The 26,822-nt window shown below is 39.5% G+C and overlaps 1 protein-coding gene and 1 non-coding gene across 2 annotated transcripts in view; both read left to right on the top strand.

Annotated features, from left to right (window-relative positions):
• Positions 1–12,061, top strand: part of LOC137277106 (thyrotropin-releasing hormone receptor-like) — a 28,165-nt gene extending 16,104 nt beyond the window's left edge. The window contains exon 2 of the mRNA XM_067808770.1: positions 8,577–12,061. Within this exon, the coding sequence (XP_067664871.1) occupies positions 8,577–9,686 (1,110 nt within the window). The 3' untranslated portion in view covers positions 9,687–12,061. The remainder of the gene's footprint in view (positions 1–8,576) is intronic.
• On the top strand, positions 10,607–10,708 carry LOC137279292 (U6 spliceosomal RNA). The gene has a single exon (XR_010956686.1). It is a non-coding gene; the product is annotated as a U6 spliceosomal RNA (small nuclear RNA).
• Positions 12,062–26,822: the final 14,761 nt, after the last annotated feature.

The raw sequence follows: 26,822 nt of genomic DNA, 5'->3' as shown, positions 1-26,822 counted from the left end.
CAACCCACAAAGGGATTATTAAGTACCACAAGTTGATAAAGCAACTGTGTAAAAGCTTACATTTTCCATTCCTTTCGTATATTCCAGTGCATGTATATGCATGCAAAGGGAAAGGTAATAACACCTCGCCCTATATACTCAGGACTGACATTCGTCAGTTCGGTCGGTATTCCTTTGCAAACTTATGACTGAGGGACTCGTTTGACGTGTACCCCTACTTTGTAAACCATCACGTAGTGTACATAAACATTCTGTCAGTAAACTATTGTTGTTTCTCATGTAAACTAATGAAACTCAATCAGTTGTAATTACCACCGAGCATAAGATTATGTGTGCTCGCACTTTCCGTAGTTACCGTGAGCATAAAGTTGTAAGCTAAGACTTTCTGTATTTCCGTGCCAACGTTAACTCATTTCCTCATTTGTCTCAGGAGCGTAAGCCTATGGAAGTTATGGCTTTCTGCATTTAATGAAGGGTAAACATCATAATATATCTCTTTGAATATGATCATGAAAACCTGTTTAGAAACGCCATGGAAACTGTGTCATCAGATGTTCGCTGAAAGGGTAGCGATTCCCCCTCCTATCTGAGACTCGTCACAAACACATGCAAAGGCAACTTAGCTCTTCAAATGCAAAAATGGGAATAGAGTGAACGAATTATCGCAAAGCGTGACTAATGCACTGTCCTTCATGTGCGTAAGCCTTGCTAACCATCTCGGGACCACCCACCATTGCCAGTGTTTCACCACAGACTGAGTTTAGTTTTACGCCACAGTCATCAATATTGCAGCAATGTAGAGGTGGTCTGTAGAAATCAAGCATGGACCAGAGAATCCAATGATCAACAGTATCGATCTACGGTCTGTTGATCAAAATATGGACCTGATGACCGCCTCAGCACCCACGCAGTGTCCATATATGGCTGATGTAGTTACATCCACCAGAAAACTCATATCGTGTATATAAACCCACGTTAAATGTTATATGGAGTTAAATTGAGTACTTTCTTTTCTAACTTCGTGTTATAGCGTTCGCAGTCACACCAATGAAAACGGGGAACATTCAAAAGATTTTTTGCCCGATATGCTTAGCGAGGTGAACAAATACTACGTATCAGCATGTTTTGACGTTTTCATCTGTAGTGTTAATCCTTTCAGCTTCAACAATTCAGTGATTATCATGCCATAACAATTCCATCTGAATTGTCTGGCCTCTGTGCGTTGGTTCCCTCTTAACAAGTTCCCATGCGACACTGCCGCAATATGCAGAAATGTAAATCTCTGTGGCAGTCCCCTTACCACTTTTGTCTCTATCTGTTCCTTTGGTTTAATGGGATGTCAGTCAAATATGACTGTCGTAAAATGTAACGTATCTGAACCACCAGGGCACGACTTCATCATATTACTCTTTCTGTAGCAGCAATAGTATTAAGGAAGCATAATGATGTGAACAACAAGACGGTCAGGGTAAGAGTCCGACCGCCCATTAGTCTTTAGCTTCCGAAATGGACACGAAACAAACAGCATGTTGTTCGCTTCTGAGAAGCCCCATAGGAAACTAATTAGGTTCGTAGAACGAGTTGAATTCTAGCTGCACAACGGATCCCTGAACGCCATTCCAGCACACGCCATGTCTGGACGTTGTACAGAAGGCCAATGAAGTGGCGGAATTGGCATTCCATTGCTCTTCTTGCTCTTCTTGCTCTTCTTATTAAGCGCCTCTTCATTAAAACCTGTATCGGGTTAATCCACCATGTCAGTGCCCGGTAATGTACTGGCGTTTTTAGAAGCTGAGAGGTCATTTTGCCTGAAGTCATCGCTTAGGTACCATGTTCTGCTTAATTAATTCTTTCCTATTTCCATAGACTGTCATTTGCTGGAAATATATTGGAAAATATAGCTCTCGATCATGTGATAACATCATTAACTATATGACCGTATTAATTATATAATGGTAACTTAATACAAACATTGTTCTTGATCACCTGAACCTATATCATTTTATTTAATACAGCCTTCTGTTCATGTAGGGGTCGCACCAAATCTCTTTACATCAGCTCTGATTTCAACACTCAGGTTTACTGGCGTTATTCATGGCTGTCGAAGTGTTTAGGCGCTATTGAAGGACAATGGTCAGGTTTTCAGTCGACTTCGCACTGTTCTGTAATCAAGCATCATGTCCATATGTCTTTCGGTGAAAACGGAAACTCGTCATGCTGGCACGTGAGCTGTACATAGGGCAGTGAACCCGGAAAAGTCACTTGTGTGGTACGCAGTTTGTATGTGTGGATGATGTTTAACGCCGTTGCAGGTTTTATTCTGGTGTTTTAGAAAGAGACCAGACCGAAGAAATCTATCACACTTCCACTCTGTCGTGACTCAGTTAAGGCCATTAACCAAAATACAGAACCTGCAAAAGTACCTACTCTCGAACCGTTCGTTGCCCTACGAACTTTTTAAGCCTATTCTTAAGACCTTGCCTACGATAAAAATTCTTAGGGGTAAGAACGTTTTGAGAATAAGGCCCCTGATCACTCTTTGACGTCCGTTTTTACGAAAAAGGAAAGAAGTTTCTTGCCATGATATCTTACAGAAAAAAACCATGTAGATCCTATACTTGTCTGTGGCCATTCTCGAAGAATCATTTAATTTGGTATCTGTGAGTGACACATACAATAGATAATGAAATCTGTTTTATTGCTTTGTTGTTGTGACATATGATCGTAAGTGTGCTATATGAGTCTGCCAGCACATTATCCCTCCAATTCATCTTCAACATTAAGAACCCAAAAGTAGGTCGTGGAATGAGTTATGTGAATGTGGTATTTGTATTGTGTTCACTGACTTGAATTAACGTCAAGTGACGTACACAGGCCATTTCCCTTGTGTCAGAGATCACGGGAATCAGTGCCACTGTAAATGTCGCATCACCATAAATATCCCCCGTTCGTACGTACAGCCACATGTATCGTGTTGGCATATGCTATGTTTCCTGCTCCGAAGTGACACCAACCGAACGAGTGAGTGAGTTTAGGTTTACGGTGCACTCAGCAATATTCCAGTTACATGGCGGCTGTCTGCAAATAGTCAAGTCTGAACCAAGCAATCCAGTGGTCAATAACATATGGATCGATCTGCGCAATGAGGAACCAATGATATGTGTCAACCATGTCATTGAGTCTGATCACCCGATCCTATTAGTTGCCGCTTACGACAAGCATAGTCGACTTGTGTGGCAAGCATGATTTGCTGAAGGCCTATTCTACGCAGGATCGTCAAGGGTGGTAACCACGCGCATGACCTAAGAAAGTGGTTATGAAACTGAACACCCAAAGTTAACATACTTCTTCGTAATAGGTACATAATGAGTGACTGTTTTATCGGCAATCAAGAAGTTCTTCCGTGAACTATAGCGTATGGATAACAACACTCCTAGCTTTGAAATGGCGTAAGAATTTACAGAGAAACGCCGTTATATGCAATAAAACAGAAGTTGGTATGTATAAAGCCATGCGCTTCTTGTTACGGGTGAATCTGGTTTTATGCCGCCTTGAAGAGTCGTGTCTGTTATTGCACTGTGACAAAAGGGGAAAGGCCCCATATTGTGGGAGAGGTTCATATGGCCCAATAACCAGCGGGTGACTTACATTTCGAAGTAATGTTATTTCTAGATGGATATATCGCTATTAAAACATACTCACACTCTCTTCCCAATATTTATATCAAGGGGTACATGAAAACGGTGGATACACATGGATTCAACGGATATGGAGAAGACATCTTACTCTTTCCCGGCAACATCTACTCTGTGCTGAATAATGTCACACTTTATACTTTATACTTCAGTACCAATTCTGATTTGTGATAGAATTTGCTCTTCAGCATAGTATGATTGTTGACGGATGGCTGGTCTGTTGATTGAACAATGTCGAGGACGGCTGTAAACAAACAAACAAAAAACAAAACAAAAACAAAAAAAACAAAACAAAAGTATACTGCACAGATTTGAAACAAACGTTTCCTGTGAATATTGCTAAACATAATTTCATTATGTCATAGGTCATTGTAGAAATCTCAGGACAAAGACTTAAAGACAGCTGCAAGTAATACATAATGGGCGTAAAATCTCTCCATTCATGTTCTCCATCAACAATAAATCTCAATCCTGACAATTAACGTCACATTTGACAGCGGGTAATCCACTTACTACTTTCGCCATTACTGACTGGAGAACAACTAGACAGATCCGATCTGCAGGTGGACACGTTCGCTACTGACAGACGGTCACAACACAGACTTATTCAGAAGCCACATGTTTTTAAGAATTTCTATCTTAATTGAGCTTTTTCCTTGAGCTTCCATTCGTCTGGACGCTAATTACGATCGACGTATTGATCTGCGTAACTGTTGAAGACTTATAGCACGCAGACAGCCATTGGCACGTATCCTAGGGTACCTCGATGAGAATATTTCATAAGTGTCAAGTATCTGTTTTTGCACGCTGCTATTTCTTTAGAACCTCTTTGTCAATCAATCTTAAAATAATAAACCTATATAATCAATACTTCTTGTTTGTGTTGTGGCGACGGTGTGTTATATATGAAGGACGATGAATGTTGAAGTGATTAATGTGCACCATCTTCAGCCTAGACTCGAATGTATCCGCACATTCTGAAGTTCGTCTCAATGATCCTTATCATCATACCTCTAACGTACACGACTAATGACTAGGATGTTTTTGACTTTGTCTACTCTATCGTCCCACCTGAGAGTCTCGTTCCTTATCCCTTCTCTTTATGTTATGTCCATTAATAAGCCGTGGCATTAATGCATATCAGATCTATACGGACTAAATGTTAGGCCACTGGCGATATGTCACTACTAATGATATGGTTGGAACATTTCTTATTAAAATGCTCTGCATACCTATATGCAGACTTACATGGAATATGGCTGTGTTGAATTATGGATGCATATCATAACAGGTACATATGCAAATATGCAAGTGACAATGTTTGTGTCAGTTCGAGACAAGAGATTTGTATAGTTTGGTATCCTCGTTCCATTTCACAGTCTTACGAACACATTACCTGGCTGTCCATGCAAGTAGTGCAAACAGTTGTACAGATAACGACATTAATATTTTGATCCAGAAATCCCTGTACGCATACCTTATAAAACGCGTAGGTATTCATTGATCAAAACATTTGAAGTTTTTCGACAGTTTTCCTGTTTTCAGTCTGTTAGAAAGTACAATACTGTGTTATGAACGAGGAAATGGCTATGTTGACATAGGCCAACGGTATTTTAGAGTTACATGTATCCCTGTCAGGCAGCCGCTATCCTGGACCGACGCAGATTGCTCATTAGCCTGCTGAAATGTCTCAACATTATGTATGTTGTTTTTTCCAGAATTTACCATCCCGTTTCAGCGTTTCAGACAAGTATTGATGGCAAAGAGTGTTTACTTGTATACATTAAATGTACTTATCTTGGAATAGCCGCGTTTTTGCGGTAAGCGTGGTAAAATCAATGAATCTGATGGATGAAAACGCATGATAAATGGGTGTGTTCACGTGAACCTTCACCCCGAGTTAAACGTTAACATGGGGTGTAGGCAATGGAATCGATGTCGGTGTAATCAATGATAGCGAGGGCAGGGTGTGTCTGACAGATTAGGACGACCCTGCACGGTGAGAACATACGTAGGCCTGGCACACACGTGGTAGTGCTGGCGTGGTTACGCCAAAGACCCGGGTTCGATTCCTCACATGTATAAATGTGCAAAACCCATTTCCGGTGTCCTCTGCCGCGATATTGCTGGAAAACTGCTAAAAGCGGCCTAAACCATACTCACTCACTCACTCTGCCCTTTGTCCAATGGTTGCTTTACTGTCTCAGATAGAAGCACAATGGTATACATAATAAAGAGAACGTCTGGAACCTGTTTGGGTCGTTTGAATGATGGGAACGTCTGAACCGCCTCACGAAGAAAGTATACATTTGAAAATCAGATTAGACCAAAACACTACGAACGTTACAAAAACGTTATAATTAGGGTCAACAGTCACAGAGGCAATGCAAATACTTAGTCCAGAACGCAATTTTAACATCTGGACCAAATACGGAATAACCACATCTGTTTTCGATTTAGACACCACTTAGCATGACAGTATACCCTTTTTGCCCTTTTTTGTCGTATCATTTGGAAATCGCCTTGCAAGAGTGATCATTTAACCAGGGAGGGAATCCACAAGTGGTATATACCTTTTTATCATTACTGTTCAATTTTTCAAAAACATTAGCTGTGTTTAGACATATGAGTAGACATATAAACAACTTTGCTTCGAATTATAATATCACCTGTACTTCCTGGTGCTGGTTTACTCATTCTCAACGTTAACAACTGCAAATAATAATAGGCCACTTATATGGCGCTGTACTGATACGATTTATCACACGGGTACCCATTTTCTGCTGGGTGAACAGAGGCAATTTCAAAGAAACGTGCCACTTGCCTGAGCTGAGGCCATTTATGCTATGCGTAGTTCGTAGTAGGGTGTGACTGAATTCCAAGCAATTCCCAGAAGTCAAACTGCAGTCCACACAGTCGCGTATCCAGCGCCCAACATTGTTTAAGAGTACTAATCACACATATACACACATATAGTGTCTCCCCACTCTCTGACCAAGACGTCAAAATATCACAAAATGAATGTCATGTGTCTTGTAGAGAACAATCTCCATTGTGCTCTTAGCCGTTTATGTGAAACAATGTTAGCGTGATGTTCCCCGTGCATTCGCCGGCAGTCTCCAGTTCATTATGTAAAAGTGAGGTGGAATGGGGTTTAACGTCGTACTTTCACTCTTAATGCATGCGTGTGTATGTGTAGGTGCTTGTACTAACCCAGATTTAAGCTTGGTTTATAGAGCTAGCCCATGAAGATATCATGCCGCAGTTAAGCATGGGCAGACACTTCCAGCTTCGACCCAGCAATACCGAGTGTAAGGGATCAACACATTCCATATTTTAACGTCTTTTGGTATGATACAGTTGGGGATCGAACACGGTACCTTCCTGTCTCCGAGCGGATACCCTAACCACTATAAGACAGAGGTGATTTATTATCTAAAGGATACATGGAATAAGAGTTAAAGGAAACATGAAGCTAAGATTATAGAACCTGTTTCCCGATAGTTCGATCACTCAAAACACATCTACATAAAATGTTCTTATTCTCGAACCTCAAGAAAACCGCTAAAAATCATCAGTAGTGTCACGTTTTGGCTCAAAATTAAGGCCTGTCCTTTCTGACTATATGTCCATTAAGCTGGGCGGACAGTGGCAACGAGATGGGCATTGGAGATATAGGATGTCTGTGTTTTGCGTAATAAATAACAACATGAATCAATGTATTTTGAGGTTCTCCGTTACTGTCAAGAGCAATCACGAATCGAGATGTCGAAGGGAAGATCATTTACAGACGAGCAATACATGGATCTTATAATGTCAGAAGACCGCTTTATTAAAAGAAAATTCCAATACATTTGATATTGTCATGTTTCATATATCGCTTGAGACAAGCCACGACGTCTTGCCTATTAGGAGCTAATCCTAATGTCAAGGAGATATCTTCACCAACCGAACTGCGACTAATCAGTAATGTTATACTCGGCTGTCGTACCAACACCGCATGATGCAATGTATTTAAAAACAGAATATGTGCTTCCAGTTACCGGAGGACTGATCTGTCTCCGGAGCATCTTATCACCTGCATACATAACTTGTCTATATCGATCTGATGTCAACTGTTCTATGCACCAACACAATCACAATATGTTCGCTGTGAGAGAAGCGACATGTGACACCTGTTTCAATGAGTTAGTTGCCATGGTAACACCATACAATGAGCTTCCATCTTCATGCAGGTCTGTGACAAACTCGTGTGCAGTATCATTAGGAGTATCGACGCTGCGGTGAAATCGTGTGAAGTAATTTGGTGTATGAATGACAGGGTGGTTTGGATAAGCCTGTGCCATAATGGTAGGACGTTTACATATCATTAAAAAAGTCAGTGACATATATCTTGGTTTGATAACATAATATATCGCTGAATACGTATAATTCTATTTCCACTGCATCTCTTAAGACGATTTGTAGTAATTACACTTTAAAGAATCTGTTAACTGGAAGAACATTAGTAAAATGATTCAAAATACTTCCGCCACTTTTTAAAATTTCCTTTAAACTTTGTTTTTGCATAACCCTTTGTTGCCAGTGCTTTCTCTCTTTGAATCTGTATATGTAGACGTTAATGAGAGCTTTTAAATAGGCTGACTATTCACTAGACATTTGTTTTGAATTTTCGCAATAGTCGCGATCACAGATTGTAAGAATCTTGTTTTAACAATTTGGTTTTATATTCAACTTGTTTTTCTCAGTTTCAACAGTGTTTTATTTGTGAGTGTTTGTGCAGTCAATGTTCATAACCCGAGTTGCTACTTCAATGTGAACTAATACATTGTAAACTATAGAACGAACACTATCACGTAACGGTATGTTCTATATTTTCAGGATAACATCACAGACGATCCTTGCCGCCAAGAAGGGGTGGAAGAGGTGATGGCCTTCCTGAAGATGAACGTGACCTTCAACAGGTCATCTTGCCACAACCAGGAGCCCGGCATCATCACCTACAGCCAGGCGTTCTACTCCTACTTCACCCCCGTCATCCTCATCATCGGACTAACAGGAAACATCTTGTCCCTCCGTGTGTTTGTCTCCAGAAATATGCGGAAACTCTCTGCCAGCACATACCTTGCTGCCTTATCAACGTCGGATATCATGGCGCTTGTGTTTTACGTCCTTGTTGATTGGCTGAGGCGGGGACTTCCGTTTTTCTCGGGTCATCATGAACCCGAGTTTTTAGAGACGCATGGCGTTTGTCAAATAGCGTTGTATCTTTCCTACGTCTGTCGATTTTTGTCGGCATGGTTCATCGTTACATTCACTGTGGAAAGATACATCGGCGTGTGTCATCCACTGCGGCGGAAGGATATCTGCGGAAGTAGATGTGCACAAAAAGTTATTGGTAGCCTCGTTGTGATCGGCATGTGTCTGATGATGTACAAGCCGATTCTGAGTGGGGTTTACACACTGCAACCGACCAATGTTCAGCGCTGTACGGCTGATCCTAACCTGAAATTTGTTTCCTTCACCCTTGACAGCATCTTCGCAGTTTCCATAACTCTTGTGCCATTTATGATCATCACCGTTCTCAACACCATGATCATCCGGAAGTTGTACATGCGGTATCGCCGTCACAAGCAGTGTAACGTCATCACAGAAGAGAGCATCATCAGGTTAGAGTTCACCATCATCCTTCTAGTGGTATCATTTGTTTTCATCATGCTTAATCTCCCATTCTTCTGTGTGTGGTGTAAACAATTCCTCTTATCCGCATCGGAAGTGGTAATTTTTCCGGGACTCCAAGGTTCTCTGCTCATAACCAGAGTCATATTCTACATGAACTACTGCATTAACTTCTTCCTGTACAGCATAACTGGGGCCTACTTCAGACAAGAACTGAGGATGTTGTTCGTTTACAGGAATAAAAGATACATGGAATATGGAAGATACTCTCGGAACAATTCAAACACACCCACGCCTCAGTCTTGGGTTTGACAAAGTGTCTATTTGTTTGCGTCCTGTTCGTGTTGTGCAAACAAAGGAAATTGTCTAGCTATATTTGCTGTGTATACCACGTGATATTGTGATATTTAAATGCAACAAGTGCTACAAGCGATGGATTGTAAAGGGATTGGGACACTTCCTTCATATATGTGTTGCATACATGTTGAATATTTTCTATCCACGTGAAATAAGGAAGAGATGCAAGTACTGAATTACTAGAATTCATATCAGATTATGGAACTAAACACTACCATGAACCGTTAATATTACGTGCAGTGGTTTAGGTGGCCAGTAGACGTAGGTTCAAATCTAAACTCAGCGTTAAGATCTTTAGTATATCAGCAGTTGTTTATGTTGCCAGCGACTATTGGTTCCATGACAATGCTGTTCAAAGCCGCGTCCGATCCAGCTGCCCCACTCATTTTAATTCAAAATATCTCCAATGCCTGTTTTGTTTCCTTTCCTTGTTTCCATTTCCGACAGATTTTATAACAAACAATCTTACGAAGCAAAGGCGAGAATGTATTCTGTTTGTCTTACAATATTCTCAACTACATATATCTATGAAAACAAGTAACCTCACTTAAATTGACCATTTGTTAAGCTGAAACGTTTGTTTTGCTGGCAGTTTGTCACCTAGACGAATGAGTAATATCGAGGCTACTTCTGTCTTAGTGTGGATATACTTTCCATGCTCTCTTGAACAGTCCACATGCATAGAGCCAGAAATATTAGTTCTCTTATTGGTAACGGTTTGTTGGAAACGTACCTATACCACGTGACACTTTCCTTGACTCTAAGAACATTCACCAGTATATCCTCGGAGTGACTGGGAGGGAATTTATGGGAATAGGCACATAGTGCTGTATCTCAGCTGGAAATGTGTGGAAGAGATGTGTACTGGAATCTGATCTGCTGACGCAGTACAGTACACTAAAATTGGAACGATACAGAGAAGAAAAGCATGACCCCTGTGCAAGGATATGCAAATGTGTCACTTATTGTCTATTTTGAAGCATTATAGTTTCAAAGGTTAAAGAAAGTTTGAAATATTATGTCAGAAGTATGAAAGAAATAGCTCGTCGCGGTAACTGAGGAAAGACATAAAAGTATGAAAGGATGCGAAGCTATGAAGTAACTATATAAAATGGACAAATAAGGAAGTCTTGATAGGAAGTGAACGTATCAAGAACAATCAATTAAGAAATATGATCCTCGAGCGTTCAAGTCATGTCTCTTCCGAAACGAAACTAAGGAAAGCCCATACTATATATCCAAACATTATTTCATATCAGTATATTACCGGGGTGTTTAGGGGTGATTTCGTGCTTCTTCTGTATATTTTGTTGATTCCTGTCTCGCCCTATTTATTTCTCTTCCAGTCAACCCATTCCATATGAGCTTGCAGCCAAATCGTTATTTGGTCAGACCAGAACATTCCGTTAATGTGTCTCACATACTCAGCAGTGAAGTTGTGTCGTTAATACTGGTTCTCAAATGAGATATATATTACCATTCATTTTTTCATATCCACCTTAATGAAACTATTTTGGGATTATCATGTTTATTTTCTATTCAATCAATGATATTGATTCATATTAGAGAGGTGAATAGTGGAACAATTCATTTCTGACACATATTTCTGTAGCACATTCAATTTGGTAACGTCATATTATGACAGAGTGCATGTGTCGTGCACGCTTCTACACATTCTATTTGCGATGTGATAAGACAGTATTCCCGACACTCGAAGTGGGACGTAATAAAGATATTTCTAGGCTTGGTATCCATATTTAATGTCGTGAAGGCGCAGGCGTCTTCCGTAACTGGATAGTTATTATGTGTATGGTGAACTCTAAAGATAGAAGTAGCGACTTTTATTACCAACGAGGACGAAAATATCAAGGTTCATATTTTTCATACGATGCTCTAGGGCAAAATATCACTTTGTCATGGTGACGTGACATCATTAACAATGCTATGACGTTACATTTCTGATATGACGTTGCGTTCTATATGCGGGTAGCCAACCGATGTTTGAAAGTAAATATTTGGCCACTTTCTCTTCAGTTTGGCGACTTCGGTAATAAACAGAATGTTATATTCGTGCCCATATCATACTATGTGTACGACACTCGTACCCTCTGTTGGTATATCCCTCGCTCTCGATCAGGAAATATTAACGATTAGGCACTCTCGTGGTAAACACAGTATGGCATGGGAAGTCATATAATATCATCTATATTTTAAATATCTCCACCCTCGTTTAATTTGCTGTCAAGATTTTCAAAAGAGTACGAATGTATATATGTAATGCTTTTACTTGCTTAGTTACAATATTAATATTTTATGTGTACAAAAATAAACGCCACATGCCTTGTGAATTGGGGATTGTCCAAATTAATTTGTTATAAACTTCTCCAGGAGACCTGCTTCAGTTGTCTCATTTAAAATTTCCAGTTCAGCGATCCAGCCGTACATGAATATTTCAGTATTAACTGTAGTATCGTTACGTATTTGTTTGTTTCGGCAATGGAGTGATGAGCAGACTTTTTCTTACTTTGAAGGCTTTCGAACTTCAATGTGCATTTGTTTGTGAAATAGTTGGAGAAGTGTTTATCTGTAGTTATGTCTATAAAAAGTTATGAGTTTATAATCATCCGTATGTGTTTCTAATCTCATCCATTTGATATTTGTATGGGAACACTTCTCATGTTGGGAATATTTCATTGTTTTCAGAAGACACTATTCTCATGTTTCTTCAGCACTGAGGCTTTAATGCGTATTAACGTTTATTCAGTGCAACGGGTTTAAGTCATCCTTCTATTCGAAGTATTATGCACGATGTCCTTTGGATCATTATCATAATTTACTTTCAAATACAAATTTTGATATAACTGAAACAGTTTTCATGTATTTCATCTGAGAAGCAGTAGATATGTGTCTAGAATAGTTGTAGTTCATTACCAATGACACGGCAGCTTGCAGCTATAATCCTCGTCCACGTATGTCCACTTTATTTTGCTCATTGAATGAGTGAACTGTTCATGGTGGTCCACACCACGAGACAGTGATGTATGAGACTCAAAGTAGTTAAGCACATGCCTGTTTCCAGTCAACTTCATCAATTGAAGAGCATGTGAGTGAGTGAGTGAGTTTAGTTTTACGCCGCAATCAGCAATATTCAAGCTATATGGCGGCAGTCTGTAAATAATCGAGTCTGGACCAGACAATCCAGTGATCAACAACATGAGCATCAATCTGCGCAATTGGGAACCGATGACATGTGTCAACCAAGTCAGCGAGCCTCACCACCCGATCCCGTTAGTCGCCTCTTACGACAAGCATAGTTGCCCCTTATGGCAAGCATGGGTTGCTGAAGGCCTATTCTACCCCGGGACCTTCACGGGTGGAAGAGCATGTACTTAGTGTGATTACATTAAAACTTTCCAAGATAGTTCAAAGTGGGGATCAGTAACAGCCGGACACTATACTGCAGTAAATAATCACTTTGTAAACCAATGCATTTGGCATTCGTACAGACAGTAGGAACGTCATGACTAGCCTTCCGCATTTCTTTACAATATCAGATGTAATATATCAGCTGAAAACTAAACGTACACCACGACAATCACGTCAACTAACAATTCATATGAATTATAATTATTCATGACGCAAATTATTCAATTACGACGCAAAACCAGTATAGTCGAAGCCAGTCATTTTCTTCTGCCATTGTACTGTGCGTCAAGTTCATTGATCGACGTTTCAGATCGTTGAATCTGTGTCCTTATATTGAACGACAATGATTTTGATAAATTTCTGTTAAACATCTCACACATGTTCGACGGTACTTTTGACTTACCAAGAGGTCCATGCCAAACCTTGAGATGGTTCGTTTTACGTGGTATCGATCTGCTTCCCAGGTATTCCACTCGTCGGTCACGTATTAGTATTTACAATTCCAGTCTCCTGGCTGGTGAAGCGTCATAGCCTACTAATTTGCAGTTAAAGTGAGCCTGATGATACCGATGAATGATGCATATACATTTATCTTACCTAACACATAAATGTCGTTTTCTGATTGGCTAAGCGCTCTTTAAAAATGTTCCCCACTTACAAGCGAGGTACATTACCATGTACCCCGCTGAAGTGGCAACTCAGTCGGTAATTCGTGGTAGTACTTCTTTATCTCGAATAACATTGAATCACGCATGATTACGGAAATTATCGATATTTGGCAAATTCTAAGCGATCGGAGGGAGATAACTCTCTAACTCTAAGTCTATTTTTCTTGTGTCGTCTGCAAAATCTAGCGATTTCTACGAAAACTTTTGCCTCGCATTCCAATAACACATTTTCTACTAAACGTTCAAATACAGTCCCAGTGAATATTAACTATTGGAATTACGCCGCAGCGATCTTTCTAAGACAATACCTGACGGAAAAATAGCAAAACGCAAGATTCGAATGTTTTGATGCACACAGATTGCCTGAAGCCCTACCTTAACAACATACAGTGTGTTCCCTATCGTGTGCTGTAATGCAACACGTTACATAAAAACCATGCATATTTTACAAGAAAATATTAATTACTTTTATAATATATTGATATTGCAGCCACCAAATGTTCCAACATTTTAATAATATATGTTCGAAGTTTGTGTTAAATATGCGATATGTATTATTGGTATTGTTATGTTTTCACTGTATGTATTGCACTGACGGCAGGTCTGTTAGTTCATTTCTATGATACCTTTTTACACTGTTTGTGATATTGTTGTTTTAATGTTTTATAACTCTTAAATCAGAGGTTATATTAACTACATCTTGTAGAATCTCATGTCGTCAAGTGGGGTTGGGTCGGATCTTTACTCGTTTAGGTACCCTTATAGGACAGTGCGCGAAACTGTTATTTTCCAAATTGTGCTTGCCAGTCGGGCTAGCTGTCTGTATCTGAAAGTTACTAGCCCACAAAATAATTTACCAGTTCGAAATTTGAATACAGAAACTGAGCAAACGATTACAACAAGGTCAAATGCCGTCTTTTTCAGGACATAATTTTGCATGATGTAAGAGTGTATTAGGACTTTACAAGTCGTAGAATATATTTATAAAATGAGTCTAAAGTATGATTCACTTGCCATTTGGGCCAGGGACTGTTGAAATTTACTGGACTGATTGGAGTTTTACTAGCCACAGGCTAGCGGGCTGGTGCCTATTCGTATACTGTAATATGATACGTATCTACGTCCTAAAACAACGCGAAACGCTGTCTCCGTAGGCGCTACAATAACCTATGTAGACTGACGCCACTCAGCGTACTAGGCAGCTTTGATCTCTGATACGAATCACAAATCTCCTGATTATGTGTGTAGGTATGTCGGCAAAGGGTAGAGCTTATGAGTTTCACAAAGGCGGTAAACACCACAGCGGTCATTCCATCCACATAACGCTGCACGCCGCTTACTGTTCAAAGCGGCATTAATCGAAAATAATTCTAATTTTGGCAGCTGTTAATTATAAATATTGCGATACTCATAATCTGCCTCATCTAGATCGTCCGATAGTTGCTTCATACTCAACATAAAGAATAAAATGAGTATCTCATACCGGCGATCGTGTCTCATGACCTGCGAGCGTGTGGAGAGCGTTGTGATGTTCTTGCTTCTGTTTTGCTGTCAGTTGCATAGCATTGTTAAAGTATTTATTCTGTGATAATGTGTATTATTTATATAACATTGTTCAGTGTAATAAAACATCTATGTCTACTAAAATGTCACCTTATGATTTACCGGACGGAACTATAGATGAATACATTTTATATGACTTTTTTTATATTTATGTTGCTGAGAATATTTATTCCACATATTTGTCAAGTGCGAAATGTGCATAATTATGATAATGACAAGATCAAGCAAAAAGCACAACTCTATGATGGAAGTCAAAATGATCAGGCACTGTCTTTGCAAGATATCTGTTCTTATTTTCATGTGAGTGGTACACATGTACACAACTATTCTATATGACATCTTCAACGTTATTTGCTGTTCCCATTCAAAGAGTGTTGGTTTTGTGAAGTTATTTCGTATTTCTGTAAATGACTACGAGGAACCTCAAACACACTGAGCAAGTGACATATATTAAGATGACCCTGAAAGCATGACTTTTGTGGAGTCTTATTTGGAATAACACTCCTATTTCATTATATTATGCTATACACCCCCTATCAAATCTGTTTAAACTTAGATCAGAGCTCTGTCTGTGAAGATGTTTCAGAAACCCCTCCGTAAGACATTAATTGCTCCCACATGTATTTTTACGTTAAAATTGCATCGTTGTCGCACTATGTTGGCTCCATAGAGTTCTGGCGTACCGACGCTTAAGCTACGGGTTCTGGTTCCAAGTAGAACTTTGTCTGAATCCCATATCAGACGTTCCCGGGCGTGGTGCTGTATTATGACTAAAAACCGCGTAAACTAATACTCCTTCACTGAAGACTCAAAATCTATATATTTTCTCGTGGCTTAATACAACAAGCAGCATGAACAAAGCCAATGCTTAGCAATGCCACTGAATCGTTCAGACAATATCATAGTAATGGCTGTCGTGCTTATTAGCCACAAACTGGTCCGTATTGTGTTATTGCCAATAATACAATGGTTTCAATACTTTTTTAATGTCTTAATATCAATCCATTCTTAACTTAATTGCAAACACGTGAACATTAAGTTTCGCGTAACTTCGGGTCTTCTTTAGTATGCCGAAAATCTTAATTTGACTGGGATTCATAAAAAATATTAACAGGAAAGGAAGTACACAAACACCCATTCCCATCATATTGCTTCTTATTTATTTATTTATTCTTATTTTCTGAGTCAATATTGCAAGCAAAAACTACTTCCAAACTGATTTTAATTAGTCAGTGCTCTCAGTCTATATTCCTATTTGTCGATGTCGCTCAACAACGATAAGTTTCTTGTTACAAATAAATGAGAATTTCTCCAAAGTCAGTACAAAGCACCTTATGTAAGTTGAGGACCAGACATAATAATTATCATATGATATCATTCGAAAACTGATCACTTTCCCCGTTTCAGTCACATAAACTAGAAGTTGGAGGAGAACCGTTGAAGCCGCTTCGTCAGTGTATACTCTTGAACAACATTGTTCAATGTTGCATGGTTCGGTTAACATCAGTGGTGTGCATGTAAGATCGTGTCTTTATTAAACGAAAACGCAAACAAAACCGTTTCTCTTAGCGCCTTAATGATTAATACGACACAGTACACAAATCATCTCGTTGGGCTCAGAATGATGCCTGTTATAAGTATGGTGCTCGAGCGTAGACCAGGCAGTGTGACGTGTGTTTGACGAGAGAAAACGGGTTTTTTTTCTATAAATTGTCATTTTTTGTCATCCATGCATAGAATAAAAACATGTAAACGAGGATGATTATTAAAATGAGGGACAGACGGATGCATCACCTCCTGGATATTCTGATCATATTCTTACGTACTGTTACCAAGTACAGGTCAAGAGAAACACATCCCCACACCATAACGGAGCATGACATCCATCAAAGACTACAGGTGGGTACATAGTTTAGCTGCATGACGCATTGAACAGCATCCAAGCTTGTCCATCAGTCCAATGCATTCTTCGTCCTCAGATTCCAATACTGTAAACACTACGACAAACATGCATGTTGGTGATAATCACTCTGTTGAGGTTTGCTTACCCTTTTCGATTCAGAGCGATTCTGCATTGTTCTCGTAAAGACACATCAGCATGGTAACTAGAGATACGTGAACACAGTGAGTGTGGTGAATGGTTGTCGTCACCCCTGCCCTGTCTACATGATCTGGGGTCGTCCAGAAATGGGTGAACCTTCACCTGATAGTTTCCTTTTTAAATTTGCCCACCAAACGACTAAGAGCTGTGTAGTGGACATTCCCTTCTCCAACCAATTTTTCTATACGGAGTGAGTGAGTGAGTTTAGTTTTTACGACGTAGTCCAGCTACATGGTGGTGGTCTGTAAATAATTGAGTCTGAGCAAGACAATCCAGTGATCAAGGGCATGAGCATCGATCCACGCGACTGAGATACGATGACATGTATCAACAAAGTCAGCAAGCCTTACCATCAGATACCTCTTACGAACATGGGTTACCGGAAGGCCAGTATTCTAATCCAGATCTTCAAGGGCTTCGTTTCATGACATCTCAGAGTTATGCAGTAAATTGCCATTTCTGATAGTCTTCAACGTACCTCAGTGACAGAGTGAGTGAGTGAGTTGGAATTTATCGTCACATCAGCAATATTGCAGCCATATCGTAACGAGAACAATTGAATCTATATCAGTTTTAGAATCAATAAATTGAAAACGTAAAAACCTGTCATCGAAGGATGGTAAAGATACTAGGCTATCACAGATATTAACATAAAAATAGCATTGCCAGCTAAAATATTATAACTAAAGAAGACAATACGATATAAAACATAGACTATAGACTGCCAACAACTGACCTCAGTGACAGAATTGTATCCGATGCACAAGGTTGTACCATTCAATGTCTCAGTAAAGTTCTGAAACCCTCTCAGGTAGGCATAGGGAAGACATTTCCAAATTGGATGCATAGGTGAAACCAAATAGGTCCAGGTATTCGAACGACTTTTGAGGAACACAGTCGACCTATATATGCATACTTGCTTTGCTTTATTAAGGATGCAATCGAGGGGGGAAGAATACGCTCAACATCACGCGAACACCTGGTCTCAACACCTAAATGTGATTCAACTCTCGGAAGTGAAATAACACATCCAAAAGAAATATTTGCTAAAAGACAGAGACTATTCTACCATTCTGGCTTTGTCACGAATCCATGTTAAATGTGCATACCAGTTTTTCACGAAGAAAATACCGCAGTATTGTATTGGATTCACTTATATTGTGAATTGTGAAAATATGTACTTTTCCCCAAACGTCTGTGTGTCTTTGACGGAGTTATGTCTTAATTCAGTGCCACAAGTTAACATTCTAATTCATCATTTTTGATCAGAGGATGCGTCGATATTTGGACATTTCAATAAATCTCACAGCAGGTCTTGTAAAACTAACAGTCTCCTCGATCACTAATGCTATCAGTTCTACTTCGTACTACTGGAAATTGAATGTGAACACGCTGAAAGGCGCCAGCATATATGTGCCTGGCTCATCATTCCAGACTGTACACACTGGCCAATACCGAGTTTGCTCGTTACGTAAAATGGGAAAATGGTGAAGTTACGTGGGGCTGGGATGCGTGTAGATGGGAGTAGGGATAGGGGTGAGGAGAGGCTTTTGCATCCATAATATCAGTCGCTTCGGTTTACCTCCTGGTGTCACATCAAATGAAAAGTGCCCAATTACATGTATTTCATACTGAGAGGGAGGAAGGTGGTGAATACGCTGGCATGTTTGTTAGAAACTGGACATGTTTTACCATATTCAGGACTGCATTTGTTTGCATTGAACGTTAATAAACTGTTTTTTGAAATCGACAAATACAGATGACATCGGGATTGGCAAATGTGTGTTCAGCATTTCCAGGATGAAATATATTTCGACACACACTCACACCCTTGTCAAGGAATCTATTCTCAACATCGGTAATGTGAAGCCATTACTAGCGTAGCCAAACACTATTCACACATAAATACAAAAATTCAATGACAGTCTTGGGACACGGTTGGTTCATGCGAAGTATTTCGACCTAAGAATGGTTTCGAAAACCTTGAAGGCAGGTCTGTACATGCAGAGAACATTTCCACACTTCATGAAACTTTTGCATACACCTACATGTAGGTGCCATAATTGTATGTTTGATCGGAATTCATAAACACGTGCTTATCAAATGGTCTGAATTAAGCAACACGTGCTTATCAAATGATCGGACATCTACAATGGAGAGTTTTTAGTAGATATTTGTTATTACTTATATATTGTAGAAATGGTCTCTATGGTTTTCATTGTTTTGATCAAAGACAGAAGACTAATCTTCTTTTTAATAGAAAACATCAACGTGTCATGGACACCGCTCCAGTAAATCCGATCATTGTTTCCATTCTCATGAAAATATCAAATAAATGATGTGGCAGATGATGAACCTGACATTTGAAATCTCTCTCTGGCGGACATTCAAATCGATTGGCATTTATAAGAGAACATTACTTACAATCTCAATTACCTCAAAAATGCTTTTCCAAAATGAGGTTATATTTCAGTGTACGCTGTAGGATTGTTTCGCAATACATTTTGAACTATTTTGTCTACTTATAAAAACATTTCGAAATTCACAACAAATCGATTCCGTTCTCCCCACTGTCTTAAATTCAGAGCGATTCTGCAGCAGTGATATTGCAATTGCTAACATAGAGCAGTAAACGTAATTATTATATGTATAACATTCTTCATTTAACAGTAGTTCAGTTGCTATTTTAAATGCCTCACATCTATCACAGTGAAATAAGACGAAATGTAAATGACGTAGATGTTAGAGTGAGTGAGTGAGTTTGGTTTTACGCCGCTTTTAGCAATATTCCAGCGATATCACGGCGGGGGACACCAGAAAATGGGCCTCACACTTTATACCCATGTGGGGAATCGAACCCGGGTCTTCGGCGTGACGAGCGAACGCTTTAACCATCAGTCTACCCCACCGCCCCTTCGTAGATGTTAGAATCCCTCAAACAATGTTTAACTGGAAGTTTCAAAATGCTAAGTGCGTGAGTGAGTTTAGTGTCCGCAATGTTCTATCTATACGGCGGCAGTATGGACCGATCCCGTTAATCGCCACTTACGGCAAGCATAGTCACTTTTTATGGCAAGCATGGGTTGCTAAAGGCCTATTCTACCCCGTGTGATAATGCTGAGAATGTTTACGGTTTTCTGTTGAACTGATCCTTTCACATGTTCATTATACGATGGTTGTGATGGTATTTTCAAACATATGTGCTGATAGAAGCTAAATAACGTAAGAAAACATCAAACACCAACAGCAATTGTACGGTAAACAGTCAAAATATGACGAACCACTGTTCTTGGTTTTCCGTCCGTGTTGACCAGTATAACTAAAATGAAATCGTCCTTCTTACGAAACAAGAGAGCGGCGTAAAACTGAACTCACTCACTCACTTTTACGAAACAGGACACCAATCAGAGCTATGCCAGAAAGCCCTTTCGTCAACAAATTAGATCGTCGTTTATCAAATCGGGAAAGCGATGTTTTTGGAAGTGCACCATTATAAAGGCTAACTTGAGGCAGCCTGAACGACAGTTTCTGAATAGGCAACTGATTAACATAATTTCAATCGTGGTGATCGTACATGTAAACAAATACTAGTATTTCACAATGTGGAAGTTGACAGTTTGACACTTGAGCAGGATGCCTTCTTTCATTGGAAAATGTCGACTTTTGTCTTAGATATTTCAAATGTAGGTCGAGGTTGGTTTAGGTCATTCTGATGAGATCTGTAAAGAGATGTTACCAGATCTTGTGTAGCAGTAGTGCCACAAATCTGATTGTAATGAGATCAGGCGGAGAGAGTGTTCAAGGATTGGCATTCGTATGGCGTTTGGGTTTAGAGCGACTTGGACCATTAAAAACCCATTTGTGCCCACACATCAACTGTCTTTAAACAAGCGCAAAGTTAGTAATGGGAAACAGATTATTAATCAATCTGCTAAATGATCTGGTGTATGTCTTAAAACTGCAAGTACTCAGTATTTCAGTCCTGAAGATTAATAACTGATCCCACTAGTAATGTAGTGATTGAGTGATGTAATATGTGAAGTCACATCAACAATATTTCCGCCCTTGTATCCAAGGTACATAATACAGATATACTGTATATTGCATTACTGTATTTGTCAAATTTCTCAAAGTCCCAGTATAAAGTTTAAAGATGTTGCCTCCGAAAAAAGAAAATGAGATTGAGTTCTATCCACGTATTGCACTTTCTAGTTTTAACGTCCTGAAATGAACATATAATTACACGTTGTTTCACTTTTTCATATGTTTTCTATAAGCTTCTGTGTTCCACAACATTTCGCAGCAGAATTATTGAGTGGTTTCATTTGAGTCTGAATTACCTTACCTCAGGATTTTGCAAGCCAAGAATCGCCAGTTGTCATGAGCTACTACATCCGTATATACTTTCAAACATTTTTAAAAAATGTATTCAGCCTTTGTATTTCATAAGCAATGTCGATTTGTGAGGAACTGAATATCAGCTTAAAGTGCTTTCACAGTACCACAGAATCAGTAATATATTTGCCCCGCGATCGTAACACATCTTGTGGACTGAAGAATTGCTGCTTCTGGAGGATCATTGAGGAGGGATAAAGCTTCATTGGAGATTTTGATGAAACTGGTACAGTTTGACTCCATTTTGTCTTGTCACTGAATTTAGAACATACACAAGTTTGTCTGCATTCTTGAGAGAAGCCAACTTTCGCCATGAAATGTTTCAACCCTTTTGTGGGGACTGTTTCGTAAATCCACATAGCTTGGAAGTGAAATTGGCAACAAGATCGGTCATTGTGTTCCCAGAAATGCCTACATGACTGGGTAACCAACAAAAGACGATGTCGTATTCGCCAGTAGCAAGATCATTATACAATTCAATTATTTCTATTAAAAGTGGATGTTTACATGATAAGTTTTTAATCGCCTTTAGGCAAGAAAGAGAGTCTGAATAGTTTATATACTGTTTATGCTGCAAGATGAAATTGATTCCGCGCGCAGGTGCCCGCCTTGCTTATAGGATTCTCACATGGTCGTGGCAGTGAGTCGGTAATACACTTCACTTGGTCACGGACAACCTGGGGCCCATTCGCTCTCGATTGCTATGGCAAGCACCAGTGGGCGGCACTCATACATGCTCATATGGTTCATTTGTAAGGTCGGTGCTCAAATTATCCTTGTTTGTCAGTAAATAATCTAAAACTGAAGATATGTTGAATAGGTGGATACACGACACGAGGCAGAAGTAGGTCACCATTTGTGTGGTCTAATACATTGGTGACAGTGATGCTACCTCTCACCGAGGCATATTGTTCATCGAAGTCTAGCAACAAATTCAGATCAAAACCACAAAAGAAACGATTAAGGAATTTACATTTGAAAGCAGTCTTTGAGCCATTTCTTTCAACTGTGAAAGACATGGGCATGTTTTTTTTAGGTCTCTGAAGCTGGCGAGGCAGGGCATATAGGGCATATGCTTTTCTAGCGCAAAGAGTATGGTGTCCCAGCAGAAGTTACATTGTACAGCACCGTCAATTACCTTAAACAAGTGGTCGCTTGTCCATCTGCGCCTCTCGGAAGAAACACATGAGAATAAGTTCAAATATCAATATATACAATTACGTACAATGCACACAACACTTCAAGTTGGATGTTAATGTAATGTTACTATTTATGTTTCAAAAATTTCAATAAGTCGAATTTTTAAACTAATAATTGAATCCAACCCATGGATACTGTCATGTAAACGTCATAATAACTCAGGATGCATTAACTGTGATGATCATATGAGATATAGGTTGGATGATGGCATAGATTATATCCTTCACAGGCGAGAGTTTCACCATAAATTATAATTAGCTGTCTTCACGTGCTTAATCTATTGATGCCGAAACTGACTTTTAACTAATAAACTGTTTCCTATGAGATAATGCTATGCACCGTTCTTTCCAATGAAAATGCGTGCTCTTCTGTTCTCCTTGTCTACATTTTGTGCTTCACGCAAACGTCTAACATTTGAGTTAGAAAATGTGTCGATTATACAGTTCTGTGCTCAAAGACAGCCTTTCCCTTATCTGTTCTACAGTAAAACAGTATCCATAATCGCTGACGCTATCAGACCTACTTCGTATAGCTAGAAATTTAATTTGAACACTCCGGAAGGTGCCAACGAGTTTTTACGTTCACGTAAAATGGATATGGGCGCATTTTTATACTCATCTCCTCAGTCGAGTCGGTTTACCAATTTCTTTGTGTGTGTATATGGCCTTTACAAAGATAAACGTGACCGAGTATTAGAAATGAGAGGACGGGATGGGGGAATGACCTGACCAGGGCCTACATTTTCGAAGCTGTCTTAGGGCTAAGGTAGTCGTAAGTCTATGTCAAAGTATGACACAATTTTAGCGCTAAGAGAGCATAAAAGATCAAGGCCCAGTACCATTAACCTTTTTTCCATTCAGGAAACTGTCATTCAACTACGTTGATATTAAAGAACATACAGAATATATAGAATATAGAATCCACCAACAGGAATCTGAATGAGACCTATTCTACAACTTAGCACCACATGCATGTGTCACACAAGAGTTTGAAACGAAATAAGATGAATTATTGAAGTCAGTTGTATCAGGAGCACCCCGATCAATCAACCAAAGGACCAGTCCGTACGTGGACACCAGAGACGTGAGGAAAAAGAGCACACAATGTACATGTTTGGCTGCAATAGACAAACAGAGACTATTAGAGTGACAACCACAAGACAGAAACCGAAAGGCTGTGTCCACAAACAACCAGGGGCGTTTGCAGGATCAAACCGGGACGTTGATTTAAAACATACAATATATATGAATGTATCCTTTCTGAAACAGATTGTTTCCCCAAGTGATGTGTTTTAGGAATGCAATTACAAGGCATGGATGACAATTTCTCTTCACAGGAGGAGACTTCATTTAGGTGCGGTTTTTTTACTGGTTTCCACTTATTCATTGAAATAAACTATCTGCACCAATTTACTACTGGCTTCCCTTAGTATTCGTCTACCATTGTATTATCGCTGTTGTTTTCTCACATCTACCCATATTGCTATCTGAATCCTAGCTTTTTTCATCCACCTGGTGAAAAGTAAGAAAACACTCAGAAACGTCATTTTCCTCATCATTAAGGTGTTTGACATTCATAATTCTTCACCCACTCACCTTTGTATCATGTGTATCATTGCGGTCTCTTGATAATGTAGTATTTGCTGTTCATTGTCCAACTGGTGCAACTGTGAACCAAAGTTTAGGTATCATAAGGTATCGTTTCTGCAAAGTGAACTGACATCTTTCAAGACTCAATTGGTGCTCTAAACTACATACCGATAGAGTTCACTTTCGTTCTATTGCATTGGATTGCTTTTGCCAATCCAGGACGTTAGTCAGTTCCTGCCAACTGCAACAGATTTCCTTCCTGCATTAAAAGCAGTTGACGAGGTGACTGGATGCTACGAGGCAGTGTTACGAGGCAGTTTTATGAGGTTATGGAAGAATGTTTCACCTGTACTTCACTATACCGGTAGAATCTGTGACGGTTAGTGGTATGCTGTGTTTGGGCTTGTGCTTCAGACTCTAGGCATCTAAAGTGACCCTGAAAATATTGTAGATATTCTAGGGGTTTCTGTATAGGAGCCAGGCTTTCACCTTTCATCTCACTTTACATCTCAAGATACCAGGAAGCCATAATTGTGTTTGGTGACAAGTATATCCTGCCAGCCCCAGTTTTGCAGGTTACTGTTACTAAGACGTGCATAACTACCGTCTTTGATATGGTTACTGTGTCTATATTGGTACTATATTGGTAATGAATTTGCATAGCAACCCTATTGTGTACTGCCATTGTGTTACCTTGCCAATTCAAAGATCATATGTCCTAAGAACTGTGCCGCAGCCAGCGTAAACAGGATACAAATTAAATGATGAAACACTGGAAATCACTTCTTTCATATGAAGGAAGGTGAACAATATATACTGACCAATTTTCCTTTGTTTGAGGCAATCGTTTGCTCTGAAATCATTGGAGTGAGAATACTTTTGTAACTTTTTTGCAAGCAACTGCGCTGGCGTGACGTTTCGTTTTGTCTTATCCTTAGATAATCTCTAAAAGATATCCATAAATCCATCATTCTCTTCCCACAGTGGTTACTTGTCATATCTTCCTAAGTAACCTCTGGTCTAATACGACCCTTTCATGGTGCGAGTGTTCAAGACTCGTGATTGGAGGCAATCAGATTTAGTAGTGCAATCAGCGACCTTGTTTCAAAAGTGATCGTTCGCAAGATCTCGGTAATTACAGGATGCATCGTGAAAACTAGAACCTCTTCCCGAGCGCGATACTTGAATGTTTCTTTTAGACAGAACTCAATCATGTCATATTTGTTTCTCCACATTGCTTCTATTTGTCAAGTTAAATCTAGGTCGATGTAACTCGTGTTTTGATTGGACAGGAAAAAGGGAGATAAATCTGCTGCCATTTTTTGCCGCTAGGGGATTTTATGAGAACCGTGAAATAAGGCCGTATTAGAACAGAAGTTCATGGGAAGAGAATGTACATCCATAGGCTTACAGCGCAAGTATAACATTAGGTTTGGATCAGAGAAGTAAAGAAAAAATGCTTGGTTGGCTGTTTGGAAGCCAGGATCGGTACAAGGTCGTTTCGAGACATTTTGAAGACATATTTTGTAAATGAGGTGATTAGTAACGAACGCATGCACCTTTGAAAAACTCTCAATTTTCACCATAAAATTGCACAAAACAGCGATACCCCAGTAGATGGATACTGATTTCGTCTTGTATTCAGGAAAGTGGCACAATTTGTCAGCATTGGTAAACAACCATTTACTGAATTCTGTCCAGCTACAGACAAGGCCCTCCAACAGTCTATATGGTAAGGTCATACCATTCTGTAATTAAGAGGAGTATGAGGATGCGAACTGTATCTTGCCTGCTTGCAGAAACATGATAACGATAGCGTGCCAGGCTAAAATTACATATCGTAAACTCTAAGCAATTGTGAACACGATCTTATAGAGCTCGTTAGTTAAGGTATTTATGCTTCTTCATGTTAAACCGGACATATCTCTGATTTTACATTGTTTTATCGATATTGTTACGTATGGAAACTAAACATTGTTATCATTAAATGCCGGTCTTCTGGTCACTTGGGGTGTAATGTGAAATAAGACTCAAGAGTTATCTGTCCTTATATATTTGAGAACGAATCTTCCGGAGCTTTCTAAAATGTTCACTTCTTCAAAGGAGGCTTGTGATACATGTCAAACCACTATCTACATACAGCACAAGT

This window comes from Haliotis asinina, chromosome 3 (genome assembly GCF_037392515.1).
Source record: "Haliotis asinina isolate JCU_RB_2024 chromosome 3, JCU_Hal_asi_v2, whole genome shotgun sequence".
Taxonomy (NCBI): domain Eukaryota; kingdom Metazoa; phylum Mollusca; class Gastropoda; order Lepetellida; family Haliotidae; genus Haliotis; species Haliotis asinina.
This window is presented reverse-complemented; position numbering and strand designations above follow the sequence as displayed.